Genomic DNA, 15,056 nt, shown 5'->3' with positions numbered 1-15,056 from the left:
TTCAAAAATAATCAGACAGTTGTTCAAGAATGCTCAACCTCCATGTTTTGTTAATAAATGAGACAAATTGCTCAAACTTCTGTTTCGGTCCATCTTTTCCCCCAATGCCAGCTTACAAAGGCTTTTTAACTCTCCTGCTTGTAAATTACACACCATGGCTGCAGGGCAGGAGGAAAAGAGGAAGACCTCAGAGGAGCTTCATGGATGTGGTGTGGCAGGTAAGGATGCTAGGGAAAGGGTGAGATGGAGGCAGGTGATCTGCTGTGGCGACCCCTAAAGGGAGCAGGCAAAAATACACAGCTGACTTAGACACACATGCAGTTTTTGGTGCTGTTGCCCTAACTTGACTGTTCTAGCTTGTGTTGGCAAATCTTTAAATGCCAAGTGAATTTATTGACTTTTCACTCTGATCTAATTGTGCCGAGACAAAACTACATTTTGGCTTTCACAGTTATCCTGTCATGGCTTTTATTCAGAAAAGGTTACAGATTCAGGTTGTTCTGAGCTCATTTTCTCAAAAAAGCTGCAAACTCTTCATCGTGCATGTTCAGCCACGTCAAATGTGTCAGCTCACGTTTGACGTGAAGAGAAGGAAAGCTGAGATCGAAACTTATGGATTTCTTGCAGTTGTCTCAGAAGTCATCTATTCTGGTTCCCATATATCTCTCAGATATGGATCAAACTGCATTTTACAAGTAATCAGTTCAAAGGTTTTAAATCATATTCTTGCAGCTATTTTTGCTTTAATTTAGTGTATTTTTAAATATAGCGATAATCCAGTACTTAAATAAAACTGACGGGGTTAAGGTGCATATTTGTTGCAAAAGTGGCACGATGAATTGTCAGATGTTAAAATTCTTACAATTTGTATATCTGGAAGCTATTCAAGACTTGTAAGAAGATTTATATTAAAAATAAGTATCTACAACCAGAAAATCAAGTATTTAACACACTTTGCATGTCATATAAAGCTTCACAATATAAAAATAAATTCCTGAGGTGTGATTTGGCTTTGAAGCATCTTCTCTTTGGTTCAGGCCACTGAACTTGAGGCAGTGTGCACACAGTGTTGTCTGAATGTTGGGACAGTGTGCGGTATTATTCAGGAAGCTTTGACAATGGACACTCGGCTGGGTGGATCCACGTGATGAAGCCCCAAACCCAGACACACTGGCTGACTCAGTTCAGCCTTGAATTCATGCAGCTGTGTGACGGTGGAATCTACAGCACTGAATGAGATGCTGCCCTCCTCGAAATTAACCACCACTGCTATTCGGCTGCTCTGCAAGGCACGAGATACAGGAGTTTTGGTTTTGTTATGGCAGGCAAACAGGTTCCCTTTGCCTTTGTGCACAAGACTCCAGGACTCTGTGTTGTTTCCGAAGGCGCTGGTTTCCTTGCACTTTCGTTGGATGCTCTTGTAGGATACAGCAATGTCCCAGTGCCCCTCAGCCTCCACCTCCCAGACATGGACACCAGAGGAGAAGCACTGGGAGGAGAGGACCTGCGGGGCTTCATCGAAACGGCTGTTACTGTTGGGATAATCCAGCTTTGCGTTCACTCTCTCAGCTGTTTTGAGATCAGCAGACACTCCAAGAACGTGATTGACAGTGTTGAGGTCCAACATGAGAGCTCCTGACAAACAGACACACGACTATAAGTACATTTACATACAGTGTTTTGTTGCTACCCCAGTTTTAAAATAATAATAATACATTTTATTTAGAAGTGCCTTTCAAAACACTTTACAGAACAAATAAGACAAAATCAAAGTCTATTAAGACTTTAAAGCAATTACCTTAGCTTTGTAGCTAAAGCTACCGTAGCTAACCATTAGGAGGTCACCAGATGACCTACCTGCGCTTTTCCTAATTCTCAATCTTGTTTTCCGTTCAATAAATGTTGCAGTCTTACTTTCAATCACTCAATCTCAATATTCTTGTTTCTCCTAATTCTGCCACACTCACAGTTGTCTCAACACAAGCAATACAGTGCAAATGTAAAAGTGAGGTCAGAGGTCAAATGTGACAGGTGTTGTGATTTTGCACCATATAAGTGAAACTGAATTGAATGACTTTAAATCATTATATGGTACTTTATATATCTTGAGAATACACACCACATTTTAAAACAGTTTCTAAGTTATAACACGTTTTGTCAGTTTTCATCCATTAAATCAGTTGACCCTGAAAACCTTGATGGATGTAAGCCAAACAAATTGTACACCCCTGCAAAGCTTTACCAGAATTCATTCAAAACTTTTCAAGCTATCAAGCTTAACAGACAGAATCACACACACGCAAATGCTACCAAAAAAAATAACCTCATGCCAGTCCTACCTTGATCTTCTGTTTCTTTAGGTCTGTAGCTTTTCATGGAATGATAAACCAAACTTTCTATGGAGGGATACATAAATGTTATTCAGACTTCTGAGTGGAACAGAATTAGAGTTTAGTAATTATAGTTTACAAAAAAGCAGATAAAAGGTTTGTTCAGCCCTGCATTACCACACAGACATGAACATTTTGACTTTAAGAAATACGGTATTCACTATCTTGCCAGGAGATGGATATGAAAGCTGCTGTGTGATACATAAAAAAGACTCAGAAGAACGTTAGCCTGGCTTAGTATAAAGACTGGAAGCAGGGGTAGCGTCTAGATTAGCACCCAGCAAACAATGCAGGGCTGACAAAGAAAGATTTGCACTGCATAACTCCATCAGTGAAATGGACACTTGAACCCTCCTTACCTGCGATCGTGGAATAGATGTCATGCACGCGGTTCTGTTGCTCGTCCAGCGCTTCTGTCAGCGTCTGGTTCTCCACAGAGAAGTTGTAGGCTGGTTGAAAGAAAGAAAAGGCAGACGTGAGTGAGTTTACACATAGACACAAAAGAAACACAAGAACAAGGGGCTCGGGGTTCTATTACCGTAATAGAGAACTATGAACCAGAGTAAGAGCAGGACTATGGTGACACCGTTGATGGAGTTCATTTTCTGTTTCTGGGTTCAAAGAAAAGGACATTAGCCACAGGAACAAACTGTAAACACCTTGAAATGAGATATTAAGATGTCAGGAAACAGGACTCACGTTATGATGAATGTCTTCTTGCAGTTTTCTTACAGTGTTGCTGGATTCTGTGATTTGATCCATGAGCGTTTTAAAGTGCTGGTCCATGTATTCCTGTCAAATGCACACACAATATTACCTTAAATTGCCTTAACATCTATAAATAGCAATCAGTCTTAGGCTGCGATTCAGATTTTCATTTTGTTTTACTCACATATTAAACAGATATATTTGCAGATATGAAGTTGTTAGTCTCATACATTCATTTTAGCAGTACAGCTGAAATGATCCTACCCCTAACCCTAGACTGGTTGCCCGTGACCAGGTGGATTTTAAGAGGTCAATGAATGAATCAAGATAACCTGATTGTGCAACATTGAGTCCAAGATGGTTATTAAACTCACGGTAAGTTGTCTCCGTAGGACAGTGGAGGTCTCAGTGGCCACGTTAAGCTGCTTGCCCTCCAGTGTGCAAATGCTGCAGATGTAGCGTCTGGATGACTTGCAGTAGTACCTCAGCACCTCATCCTCATGCTGTGGGCACCTCCTCTCTGCGAGGTCGCTCAGCGGTCCCACCAGAGGGTGCCCAGTGAACACTGGCAGCTTCTGGTGGTCCTTGACGTGCTCTTTGCACAGCGACACCTCACACTTTGTACATGTCTTGACAGCCAAGATGTTTTTCTCTGGGCAGTAGTCGCAGTACACACATTTTGTCTGCTTTTCCTGGGGAGAAAATGTCAGATATTGACATGAAGAATGATGTATTGCAGTCCCGCAGAGTTGTTTACACTTTTTAAGACTGCCAAACAGATTTGAGATTCTAAAAAGTGCATCTAGTGGGCACCCTGGTCCTCCTGCTCAGCCTGAAGTCCTCTGCGATGCTGGCCAGCGCGTAGCTCTTCTGCACAGTAACAACCTGACCAAAATGTGCCCTGCAGTCTGGACACTTGAATGGGACGTCTGAGGAGTGATCCATCAGGCCTTCCAGGCATGTCATACACATGCTGTGTCCACAGGGCAGCTGCCGAGGATCCTTGAATATGTCCTGGCACACTGGACACATGAGCATCTCCTCCATCCGGCTTTCCTCTGCATCTTCCATCTCTGAAAATAAAAAATACGAGTGACAGCGAGCGTGGAAAGAGCAAGAAGGAAGGCGTGACATGCAAACTTTTTCCAGCGTCACACTACTGTGGGTCTAAACACTTCCTGTTGAGTTTGCTTTGAATAAACCATCAACCTCAGCATGAAGGCACTCGAAGATTTAATGCCTACCTCGTTATCCAAAAGGTGTCGGAGGCTTGTCCGGATTATTCGTTTTCTGTCTTCGCTACATACATTGCTAAAAGTGAAAGCACCTCAGTGTTATGTTTCATACTTCCTGGTGGGCGGGGCTTACGTGGACTATTCGTTACGTGTTTCCGGTTGCGTCAACGTAGCCTTATTTTTTAAAATACCGAGTCACACTCTGTTAATGTCGGTGCTAGATTTTAAACTGTCAGTCAAAGATTTCCAGGTACTGTGCGTACTTATCCCTAACTTACCATTGTGTTTTTACACTTTTCAGATAATCAACCCAGTCAAACTAAAAGCGTCAGTCAGTTGTGCTGACTCAGTTAATTACCGACACTTAGAAAAAAAGCACGAACAAGAAAATAAAGAAAATGGTACATTTTACTAACTAAACCCTCTGAATGAACTCAAATAGTGGTCATCGGTAATTTCACGTTATCTCTAACTGATTAATAAAAGGGAGTATATAATACTGAAGGACAGGGTCCTGGTGCTCTCTTTGAAAGCCATGTCCTTCCTCCACTTTGTTCTGCTCGTCCAGTTTTCATGTCAGCGCTTGTCCTCCGCTGTCAGGAAAACTTCAGTTGTTTTCAGAGGAACTCTGTAGAGAACATGCCGGTTAAACACGCAGATAACCTCTCCGAGTAATAACCCTGCGACCGAAAAGTGTCTTATAACTGAGATAAGATGCGGTGGAAAAAGAAATTTCACACTTCTTATTTTTTTATTTTTTTTTTTTTTCTGAGAAGCCAACTCAGTGACAATAAGTCTGGAAAGGGTTACAAAGCGGTTTCTAATGCTTTGGGACTCCAGTGAATCAGGGTGAGAGACATCCACAAATGGAGAAAACTTGGACTCCAAAATTACTCCAAAAACACATCAATGACTTTTCCAGGTGGTCACAAAAAACACAAAAAGAACTGCAAACCTCACTTTCATTGAGCTCCATTCTATTCTATTTATGTACTGCCAAATCACAGGTCACCTTAAGGCACTTTATATTGTAAGACCCTCAGATAATAGAGACCTCAACAATAAATAAATAAAAAAACAACCCTATGAGCAGGCACTTGGCAACAGTGGGAAAGAAAAACTTGAATTTAACAGGAAGAAACCTCCAGCAGATCCAGGCTCAGGGAGGGGCGACCATGTGTCATGACTGATTGTGGGTGATGAGAGAATTACAGTATCAGTGCAGGTCAGTGATCACGATGCAATAATAAGAAACAGACAAGGCAAAAATGGCATCCATTGGAGAGCTCCAAGGAGAAAACCACTGCTGACTGAAAAGAACACAAAGTATCGTCTTACATCTGTCAACAGCAAAAAATTCTGTGGACTGACAAGAGTTTTTGGAAGGTTTAAGTCCCTTTACATCTAGCATAAAACCAGCACAGGACATCATAAAGATAACATCATACCAAACATGGTGGTGGTAGTGTGACGGTCTGGGGCTGCTTTGCTGTAATTAATGGAACAATAAATTCTGCTCTCTACCAGGAAAACACATCAACAAAAAAAATGGCCTGTATTTGTATAGCGCTTTTCTAGTCCCTAAAGACCCCAAAGTGCTTTACACAACCTGTCATTCACACATTCACACACTGGTGATGGCAGCTACATTGTAGCCACAGCCACCCTGGGGGCACTGACAGAGGCGAGGCTCCTGGACACTGGCACCACTGGGCCCTCTGACCACCACCAGTAGGCAACGGGTGAAGTGTCTTGCCCAAGGACACAACGACCGACTGTCCAAGCTGGGGCTTGAACCGGCAACCTTCCGATTACAACGCGAACTCCCAACTTTTGAGCCACGATCGCCCCTAGCAAGTCCACCTCTGAATGACCCAGATATTAAAAAGCATCAGTTTACAGGCTCTTCATACTCAAAACTCCTCCAATGTGGCTGAATTAAATTAATTATACAAACAAGAGTTCCTTCACTGCCATCTAAAAACCTCATTGCCTGCTATCACAAAGGCTTGATTGCAGTTCTTGCTGCCCAGAGTGGAACAACTAGTTATTAGGTTTATGGGGCAATTAGTTTTTCATAAAGTGGGTTTAAATAGCCGCCTTTCCCAATAATAAATGAAATCAGCATTAAAAGCTGCATTTTGTATTTACATTGGTTTGAATGCTTTGATCTTCACACACAAAATAAACTTTAAAAATTTTTTTTTTTTATTGATACAAGAGACAAATGTTCATCAGAAAAAGTTATTAAAAACACTGAAAACAAGATGTTATTCAATGGACATGTAGTTAATAAAAAAAAACAAAAAAAAAAACCCGTCCCTTAAATGAAGACGAGAGCATATTTGTTACGTTTTAACTTATAAAGTCACCATGAAACATACAGGTCATGGAGAGCAAGACATCTACAGACGGCGAATAATCGTAACGTGCTACAAAGTCAAAGAGTCAGTAATAAGTGACATAAGTGTTAATTAAAACAAAAACAAAGACTTGAAAAACAAATCTATAAAAGATAAGAGTGTATAAAAGCACATCATTTAACGTGAAATGTTGAGAGGTGGAGAACCGTAGGCTTTCCAATACAGACAACCACCAGATATCTCAGGTCTACCCATTAATGCTGTGTTTCAAGACATTTATAACATCTCCATCTCCAAGGAGCACCAGAGCATTTGTAAGCTGGTTAACTGTGCAGTGGCGGGTGGGTTTCCCTGCAATTTGATTGTGCGTTTCTCAGGAGGTTTAATGCCAAAACATGTGTAGTAGTCGCAGTCTTGCAGCCCCATTAATAACCCACAATCACAAAAACTATGGCATGAACTAAACACACAAATTACAGCAGAACCCCCCCCCCCCCCCCCCCCCCAAAAAAAAAAATTTTGTAGTACAACTCCCCCCCAAAAAATGGCAGTCATTCAGGTCATTGGTCGTCATAGGAGGTGGGACAGAAGAAAAAAAAAGAAGGCAGCTGAACTTCTTTAAGTTTAGAAAGATGCTTTGGTTTCAAAAACAAGAAGGTGGAGAGCCTCAGGTAAACCATATTGGGGTTATTGGCCCTGGGAGGTGGTTTCACCCTTAATGTCCCACGTCAGCGACTATGGTGTCAATACCCGGGACATCTTCTTGGATGCGAAACGTCTTTCCAAACCTAAAGAAGTCCAGCTGCCTTCTTTTCTCAAGCTCCTAAGATCCAATTACAACCCCAGTTATTTTAGGACAACTCCAAATAAACAATCAACATAAGCAATCTTATGACTTTCACTTCTCTTCTTTAAGTTTCTCGGGACAGCTTCTGTTTATAGTGTCTTCAGTGTGAGGTAGACATCCGTGTGGCTGCTCACAGCTGTTCCTACAGCTTTAAGCCGGCGATCGTTCTGAATGAAGGAACGAAGAGCTCACAGTGGTTCACTTTGTGCTTCTCTAGATTCCTCATGATCCTGAACGTCTTGCCGCACGTGGCACAGCTGAAAGGCTTCTCTCCGGAGTGAAATCTCAAGTGCGCTTTTAGGTTGTCTCGCAGCCGAAAGCTTTTACCGCACTGCGTGCAAGTGTGCGGCCTCTCCCCCGTGTGGAACCTCGAGTGGCGGCGGAGACTCTTTCGCAGGGCGAACGTTTTAGAGCACGCAGAACACGAGTACGGCTTTTCTCCGGTGTGGAAGCGCTTGTGCCGCCGGAGGATCTTCCTCCGGCTGAATGTTTTCCCGCAGATGCTGCAAGAGTATCCATCTCGGGAGCGACTGATGACCGTTTGGAGGCGCCATATGTCATTTGCGCATCTGGTGAAGCAGCACAGGCGATGGCCAGTGTGAAGACCTTGATGACGGCGGAGATCTTTTGGCACAGGCCAACCGTTTTTGAGGTCAACGCTGTGAGCTTTGGCAGCGTCGCCCTGAATGTCTGATTCAGGCAACGTGAGAACATTTACCAGCTGCACTGCGCAGGGACGCAGCAGCTTTGGATCTGGAGATGTGAGTTTCAATTTCATCTGGAGATGGTTCTTTGCTTCCTTCTGAGCGTGGACCCACTCCCACACTCCAGTGTGTGCAGGAGTCGCAGCGCCATCAGATGGGGATGGACTGTAGGCAGTGCCTTTAGCTGTGCTGACACTGGCCTGCTGAGGCTCGGCTTGAGCAGGCTTCTCCGATTGATCAACTTTGGGTGTTGGAGACTCCAGCTTAAGGATCAGCGGGCAAACAAACTTCACCTTCTCCCCAGAAGCAGAGTTGTTCGTGTCAGGCTGAATTACAAGAAGCTTCTGATCAGCTGACGTCTCTGTGGAGACTGAAACAGATCACATACATCTTTAATGACACTGAACATTTTCACCATCCTTTCATGAAGCTTCCCAAACCCCTTCACTCTCTTACAAAATGTCTCTGTCTCTCAGTGGATGCTATGCATGCAAAATAATAGAAGAGGAGCCATCAAATAACAGGGGCAGATACGGTATTTAAAACACTGTCATTACACGTGTCCTCACCTTGTTTTTGTATGTTGGTATGTATGTTAAATAATCCCCACAACTGAAGAATTTGACATTATTTGAAACCATAAAATGTAAAAATGCTCACAAAATGCAACAGCGTGACACTGGCACTCAAACTTTGCAGCTCTACCCCGTCCGAATTCTTGCACCACATGAGTGAGTGCACGATGTGCTTCATGGGAGTGTAATGATGGAAGCACAACGTTCTGAAATTTAACAATCTTTAACCACGGTAATTATTAAAGACAGGTGACAGAGTGCCGTGAGTGACGAGCGGAGCTAGTGTTCTTGCTAATTCATGTAGCTGTGAAGTGAAATGGTCAAGTATCGCTGCTGTTAGCACGACACGGCAGCAACACAACAAAGTGTTTCCAAGTGTTAGCACAGCACACTCTCATGATACACTGTTGTATTACTGTAGGGTCTACCTTACAATATAAAGCACCTTGAGGAGACTGTTGTTGTGATTTGGCGCTGTATAAATAAAATTGAGTCAAACTTTTGTATTGCTACTCTGTGTATAAAAAAAGCATTTAGCCTAAGCCTACTTGCTCCACCACATTATTAAACTATCGCGTGATGCTAAAAATCGATATTTGCAAGAATAATGCCGCATTACAACTTGCGTGCGATACACATCCTGCATCATAGAGGAACACACAGGTTTCTCAATGTTGTGGTTTACTGGTCTGAGGGAGCAAAAAGCCACAGCTTTACTGATGACACTTAACATCAGACAGAAATCCAGGTACTCGTCATAGTATTTACAGTGGGGCAAAAAAGTATTTAGTCAGCCACCGATTGTGCAAGTTCCCCCACCTAAAATGATGACAGAGGTCAGTAATTTGCACCAGAGGTACACTTCAACTGTGAGAGACAGAATGTGAAAAAAAAATCCATGAATCCACATGGTAGGATTTGTAAAGAATTTATTCGTAAATCAGGGTGGAAAATAAGTATTTGGTCAATAACAAAAATACAACTCAATACTTTGTAACATAACCTTTGTTGGCAATAACAGAGGTCAAACGTTTACTATAGGTCTTTACCAGGTTTGCACACACAGTAGCTGGTATTTTGGCCCATTCCTCCATGCAGATCTTCTCGAGAGCAGTGATGTTTTGGGGCTGTCGCCGAGCAACACGGACTTTCAACTCCCGCCACAGATTTTCTATGGGGTTGAGGTCTGGAGACTGGCTAGGCCACTCCAGGACTTTCAAATGCTTCTTACGGAGCCACTCCTTTGTTGCCCGGGCGGTGTGTTTTGGATCATTGTCATGTTGGAAGACCCAGCCTCGTTTCATCTTCAAAGTTCTCACTGATGGAAGCAGGTTTTGGCTCAAAATCTCACGATACATGGCCCCATTCATTCTGTCCTTAACACGGATCAGTCGTCCTGTCCCCTTGGCAGAAAAACAGCCCCATAGCATGATGTTTCCACCCCCATGCTTCACAGTAGGTATGGTGTTCTTGGGATGCAACTCAGTATTCTTCTTCCTCCAAACACGACGAGTTGAGTTTATACCAAAAAGTTCTACTTTGGTTTCATCTGACCACATGACATTCTCCCAATCCTCTGCTGTATCATCCATGTGCTCTCTGGCAAACTTCAAACGGACCTGGACATGCACTGGCTTCAGCAGCGGAACACGTCTGGCACTGTGGGATTTGATTCCCTGCCGTTGTAGTGTGTTACTGATGGTGACCTTTGTTACTTTGGTCCCAGCTCTCTGCAGGTCATTCACCAGGTCCCCCCGTGTGGTTCTGGGATCTTTGCTCACCGTTCTCATGATCATTTTGACCCCACGGGATGAGATCTTGCGTGGAGCCCCAGATCGAGGGAGATTATCAGTGGTCTTGTATGTCTTCCATTTTCTGATGATTGCTCCCACAGTTGATTTTTTCACACCAAGCTGCTTGCCTATTGTAGATTCACTCTTCCCAGTCTGGTGCAGGTCTACAATACTTTTCCTGGTGTCCTTCGAAAGCTCTTTGGTCTTGGCCATGGCGGAGTTTGGAGTCTGACTGTTTGAGGCTGTGGACAGGTGTCTTTTATACAGATGATGAGTTCAAACAGGTGCCATTCATACAGGTAACAGAAAAGCGTCTTACAGAAGACGTTACAGGTCTGTGAGAGCCAGAGATTTTCCTTGTTTGAGGTGACCAAATACTTATTTTCCACCCTAATTTACGAATAAATTCTTTACAAATCCTACCATGTGAATTCATGGATTTTTTTTTCACATTCTGTCTCTCACAGTTGAAGTGTACCTCTGGTGCAAATTACTAACCTCTGTCATCATTTTAAGTGGGGGAACTTGCACAATCGGTGGCTGACTAAATACTTTTTTGCCCCACTGTATCTGGTATGTGTGTATATGTACCTGCAGGCACTGTCCATTGGAAAGTAGCATCAAAGCAACTCTCCTATTATGCATGGGAGAGTTGCTATGATGTGTGGAGGGAATATGAAAGAAGTTACAAAAAATAACTTTAATAACTTAATCCTATTGCTTATGATGAATGGATCATTTCCAAACAGAACTGTGCACAGGGTAGATCAGAATACTGCCCATTCTACTTTGCATCAATTATTTATGAATTATTTTACAGAATTTTCGGGTCCTCGCACATTCAGATGCTAGCCTCATGTACCTTGCCCCTTTTCAAGATAAAAGAAAACAACAAAAAGCAAAACAAAACAAATGAGTTATGCAACCAGATCAATTGTACGCTGACTTTTTTAATGTAGTATGCATGGTGTGTGTCTAGCATGCATAATGTGTTCATGCTTCCACTGTGTCAGCATAACACAAAGTTCTTACCATGCAAATCAACTTCTGTCTGAGCACCACAGTCAGATGGAGACTCTGCTCCAAGGACGCTCAACTCCACAACCTGACCAAAGAAGGAACAAGACACATTTGCATGCATGCATCATGACTAGTGCAATGCATACCGCACCTGAAGCATCGCAGTAATAAAAAACGGGCAACAGAGAAAAGCAGACCAGGCTTCATAAAGTGCCTGTTCTTCATTCCACAGGTGATTTACAGCCCCTGTAAATTCTTACTGACCGGATCCTTCAGGGATGACCACTCGGGGTCAGCAGGCCCATTATCTTCAGCCAAGAGGATTTCTGGCGGAATGAGGCAACCCTCCATCACCACCTCCTTGCACTCCCTCACATAATCGCTATCCGAGACAAAAGTGAGCCCTACGGAGTAGAGGAGGGGGAGGGTTAACGCTGGCAACTACACTTCAGCTTCGTGCAAGATTGCTTGGTGATATGCAAACATGCATCAAACTATTTCTTTATCGACGTCACAGAACTCTGTTGGAATAACTTTCAAACATGTTTTTATTTATTTTTTTACTGGAGCTAAAAGCCCCACTCGTGTACCAGGAGCTGCAGCAGAGCTGTGAACACAAACAGGAAGTAACGACGTTTAAAGCCTCAGAAACACGAACCATGAAGCAGCGACGGCTCCTCCGCGCTGTCGCCCACTTGCACTCCGATGCTCCGTTTTGTGTCCCCGCTCGATAAAACATCCGAGGTTTCACTTCCCTTCCCGTCCTCACCGCGGCCCAGGTCCACCTCGGATGCTCGGTATCTGCTCTCGAACAGTTTGATTAACTCCACCGAGGCCGCTTTAACCAGCGAGCCTAGCACCGACTCCACCTGCGCCTGGAGGCTCACGACCACCGTCGACATGCTGCCTGTTCCTGCCGTGCACAAGTTCACACCGTAAAGGAAGTTAAAATTTAGAAGAAGTATTTATTTACCAACCGTATAGCCACATGGTTTGCAGAGGGAAGAGGTGTGTCTACTAGTGGGAGAGGAGTGGCCAAAGGAATGGCCTTCCTCTTCTTTCAGTTTGCTAATTGGCAGCCGGCAAAGACCTTTAAGGTGCATTACCGCCACCTTGTGGATTAGCGTGGTTACTGTCGAAGCCCTACTTCTATAATCTATGTTAGTTTTTCCCAATTGTTTACACACTACTATGTAGGAATACAAAGTAGGAGTACATTTCCCACATACTTTACAGTATTTTCTGTTTTTTTTTTAAGTGTGTTTTAAAAAAGTAGGAATCGTGCTTGCAGTGTAGCAGAATTGGTTCAGGGGATTAGTGCATCAATTACATGTCGTAGCCATTGTGTTTGAAGTACAAGTACAGTAATAGGGCTTTGGAGTTGACGTCACGCTGCAGTATTTTACAGTATACTGTTTTTATTGCAGAGCTGAAAGCTTACCAACATGAGGTGGTCTCCTGAACAGGAGACTGAAATGATAAACATGGTTTCTAGAAAAAACCTCATAACAAATATAAAGAAAAATAATAGAAGACAACAACATATTTCAAAATATTGATAGGGTCAACTTATCAACACTGGACCATCTCTTGCACAGAAATAATCTGAGGATCAACCAGGGTGCCATTTGAACGCAATTCAGAAAGAGTCAAAGAATTGCGATGCAACTATATGCAAGTAAGTCCCACACAATCCCACAATTGATGCATACTCTCAACACTGTATAAATTACAGCACTGTACAGTAATCATACTCTGAACAAAAAAAAAAGGCTTACAGCAAGTCATTATGATGACTGGTAGAAGAATGGTCATAGTGTTTTACATTAAGCACATCAGTGTTCAGTTGGTTCTAATAAATGTCTATTCATGTGATGTTTGTGTGTGTCATTTGAAAACAAAATGCCATTTTGACAAGAAATTATATCGTTTTGAATGTAGCGTTTCATTTACAGGAGAATTGAAGGGTTTTGCCCGTTTTGTGTGTGTGTTTTTTTTATTTCTGTGTAGAGCTCTGACAATACGAGGCATTCTTTCAGGAAAGTGTGTAAACAATTGGGGAAAACTGTAATATGCAATTTCCCCTAAAAATATCTGAGCATCTGCCTTTTTTGCGGATGTAATGTGAAAATACTGCAATCTTCCCCTGGTATATCTATTCTGTATTCCTATATCTGTATTCCTCTCATTCTTTTTAATTCTATATTAAATGTTCCTCATTTTCCCTAATTATCCCACCCTTTTCTGTTTTTGTGTCCATGTGCAGTTTCATTTTTATTTTGAATCTCAACATTGCCTTACTTGTTAATATGATTTGCATATACTGTTTACATGAGCTAAGCTCAGACAAAAGAGAGGTGATTGACAGATAATGGTCAGTTTTGATAACCAAAATTTTACTTAGTTAAATAAAACTTAGAAAGAAAGAATTCTGGAACAGCTTTGTCAGTACATCACGTCTCAAAACTTCATCCTGGATTATGTCCAACCTTCTTGCTTCTTCTTTTTGATGGTGTTTAATAAAGTGACTATCCATAATGATGTGACAAAATAAGCCTGGTCCAAAGGATTCACTGCACTTTAGTGACCTTAACATTGATTGGTAGGTGGTTATAACATTGTGGCTTAGAGCTTATAGTTTTAAAGTGGCTCTTCATGGTGTTCCTGTAAGAGGAATTTCAGAAATAAACTGAAATCAGAGTTTTATTACAGCTTTTAGACACACCCAGGACTCTCATATAAACAAAAATGTAATTTTTCTGTCCCACCTTTATCCCTCCCACCAGTCAAAACAGGATACACAGGGTGTATGCTCTTAAAGACCTTGTGCACTTGCACAAACAGGTAGGCTGGAGTATGAAAATATTATGGCAATGTTTCTGGTTTGCTGCCACAGCGTAATTAGTGCTCATGATAAACATAATTCACTCTGGTTTTATCTTTTAGTACAGCCACCATCCCAGAGTAACGCTATGTTTTCATTCTTGAAGGAAAGCTTTTTCAAGTTCACACTGACTCTGCACAGAAGCCCACAGGAAATACAAAACAGAAGGGGGCAAAATAGAGTCCATCAATATTTAACTTATCAAGTCTACCTCTTCATCACTGGAGATATCTTTTCAGTAGCTTGACCTCTAATATTCCCACAGGGAATCAAGCTGAAAATCCTCAAAGAAAATTTAATCCCCTAAACCCTTTGAATTCCCCCAAAATATTTTTCTATCCCACCTCTGTAAATCACTACCTTATCGTGGTGGAGGAGTTTGTGTGTCCCAGGGATCCCAGGGGCTGTGTCCTGGTCCTGGGTGAGGGACCAGACAAGGAGTGATTCAGAAGACCCCCGTGAGTAGAACATCAAAGGAACAGTTCATGCCGCCTGGGATAGGGTTTACGGGGGCCCCGACCTGGAGCTGGCCCTGGG

The 15,056-nt window shown here is 42.5% G+C and overlaps 2 protein-coding genes across 2 annotated transcripts; both read right to left on the bottom strand.

Moving 5' to 3' along the window:
• Positions 1 to 63: 63 nt before the first annotated feature.
• On the bottom strand, positions 64 to 4,478 carry LOC146554128 (E3 ubiquitin/ISG15 ligase TRIM25-like). Its single transcript, XM_085256031.1, has 8 exons — positions 4,343 to 4,478; positions 3,912 to 4,171; positions 3,473 to 3,790; positions 3,090 to 3,182; positions 2,929 to 3,001; positions 2,750 to 2,839; positions 2,340 to 2,396; positions 64 to 1,635 (listed from the first exon to the last, which is right to left on the bottom strand). The coding sequence occupies exons 2-8, from the start codon at positions 4,167 to 4,169 to the stop codon at positions 1,103 to 1,105; spliced, it is 1,422 nt and encodes a 473-aa protein (XP_085112157.1). The 5' UTR covers positions 4,170 to 4,171; positions 4,343 to 4,478; the 3' UTR covers positions 64 to 1,102.
• Positions 4,479 to 7,222: 2,744 nt separating this feature from the next.
• LOC146554127 (uncharacterized) lies at positions 7,223 to 12,681 on the bottom strand. Its single transcript, XM_085254008.1, has 4 exons — positions 12,294 to 12,681; positions 11,900 to 12,039; positions 11,648 to 11,720; positions 7,223 to 8,617 (listed from the first exon to the last, which is right to left on the bottom strand). Exons 1-4 carry the CDS (start codon positions 12,535 to 12,537, stop codon positions 7,686 to 7,688), a joined length of 1,389 nt encoding a protein of 462 aa, XP_085110134.1. The 5' UTR covers positions 12,538 to 12,681; the 3' UTR covers positions 7,223 to 7,685.
• Positions 12,682 to 15,056: the final 2,375 nt, after the last annotated feature.

The sequence above is a fragment of the Mchenga conophoros genome, linkage group LG18 (genome assembly GCF_057382185.1).
Source record: "Mchenga conophoros isolate Kocher_MC1m ecotype Shallow Benthic linkage group LG18, M_conophoros_male_GT1.1, whole genome shotgun sequence".
NCBI lineage: Eukaryota > Metazoa > Chordata > Actinopteri > Cichliformes > Cichlidae > Mchenga > Mchenga conophoros.
The sequence above is the reverse complement of the archived record's forward strand: the minus strand, read 5'-3'. Positions and strand labels throughout refer to the sequence as shown.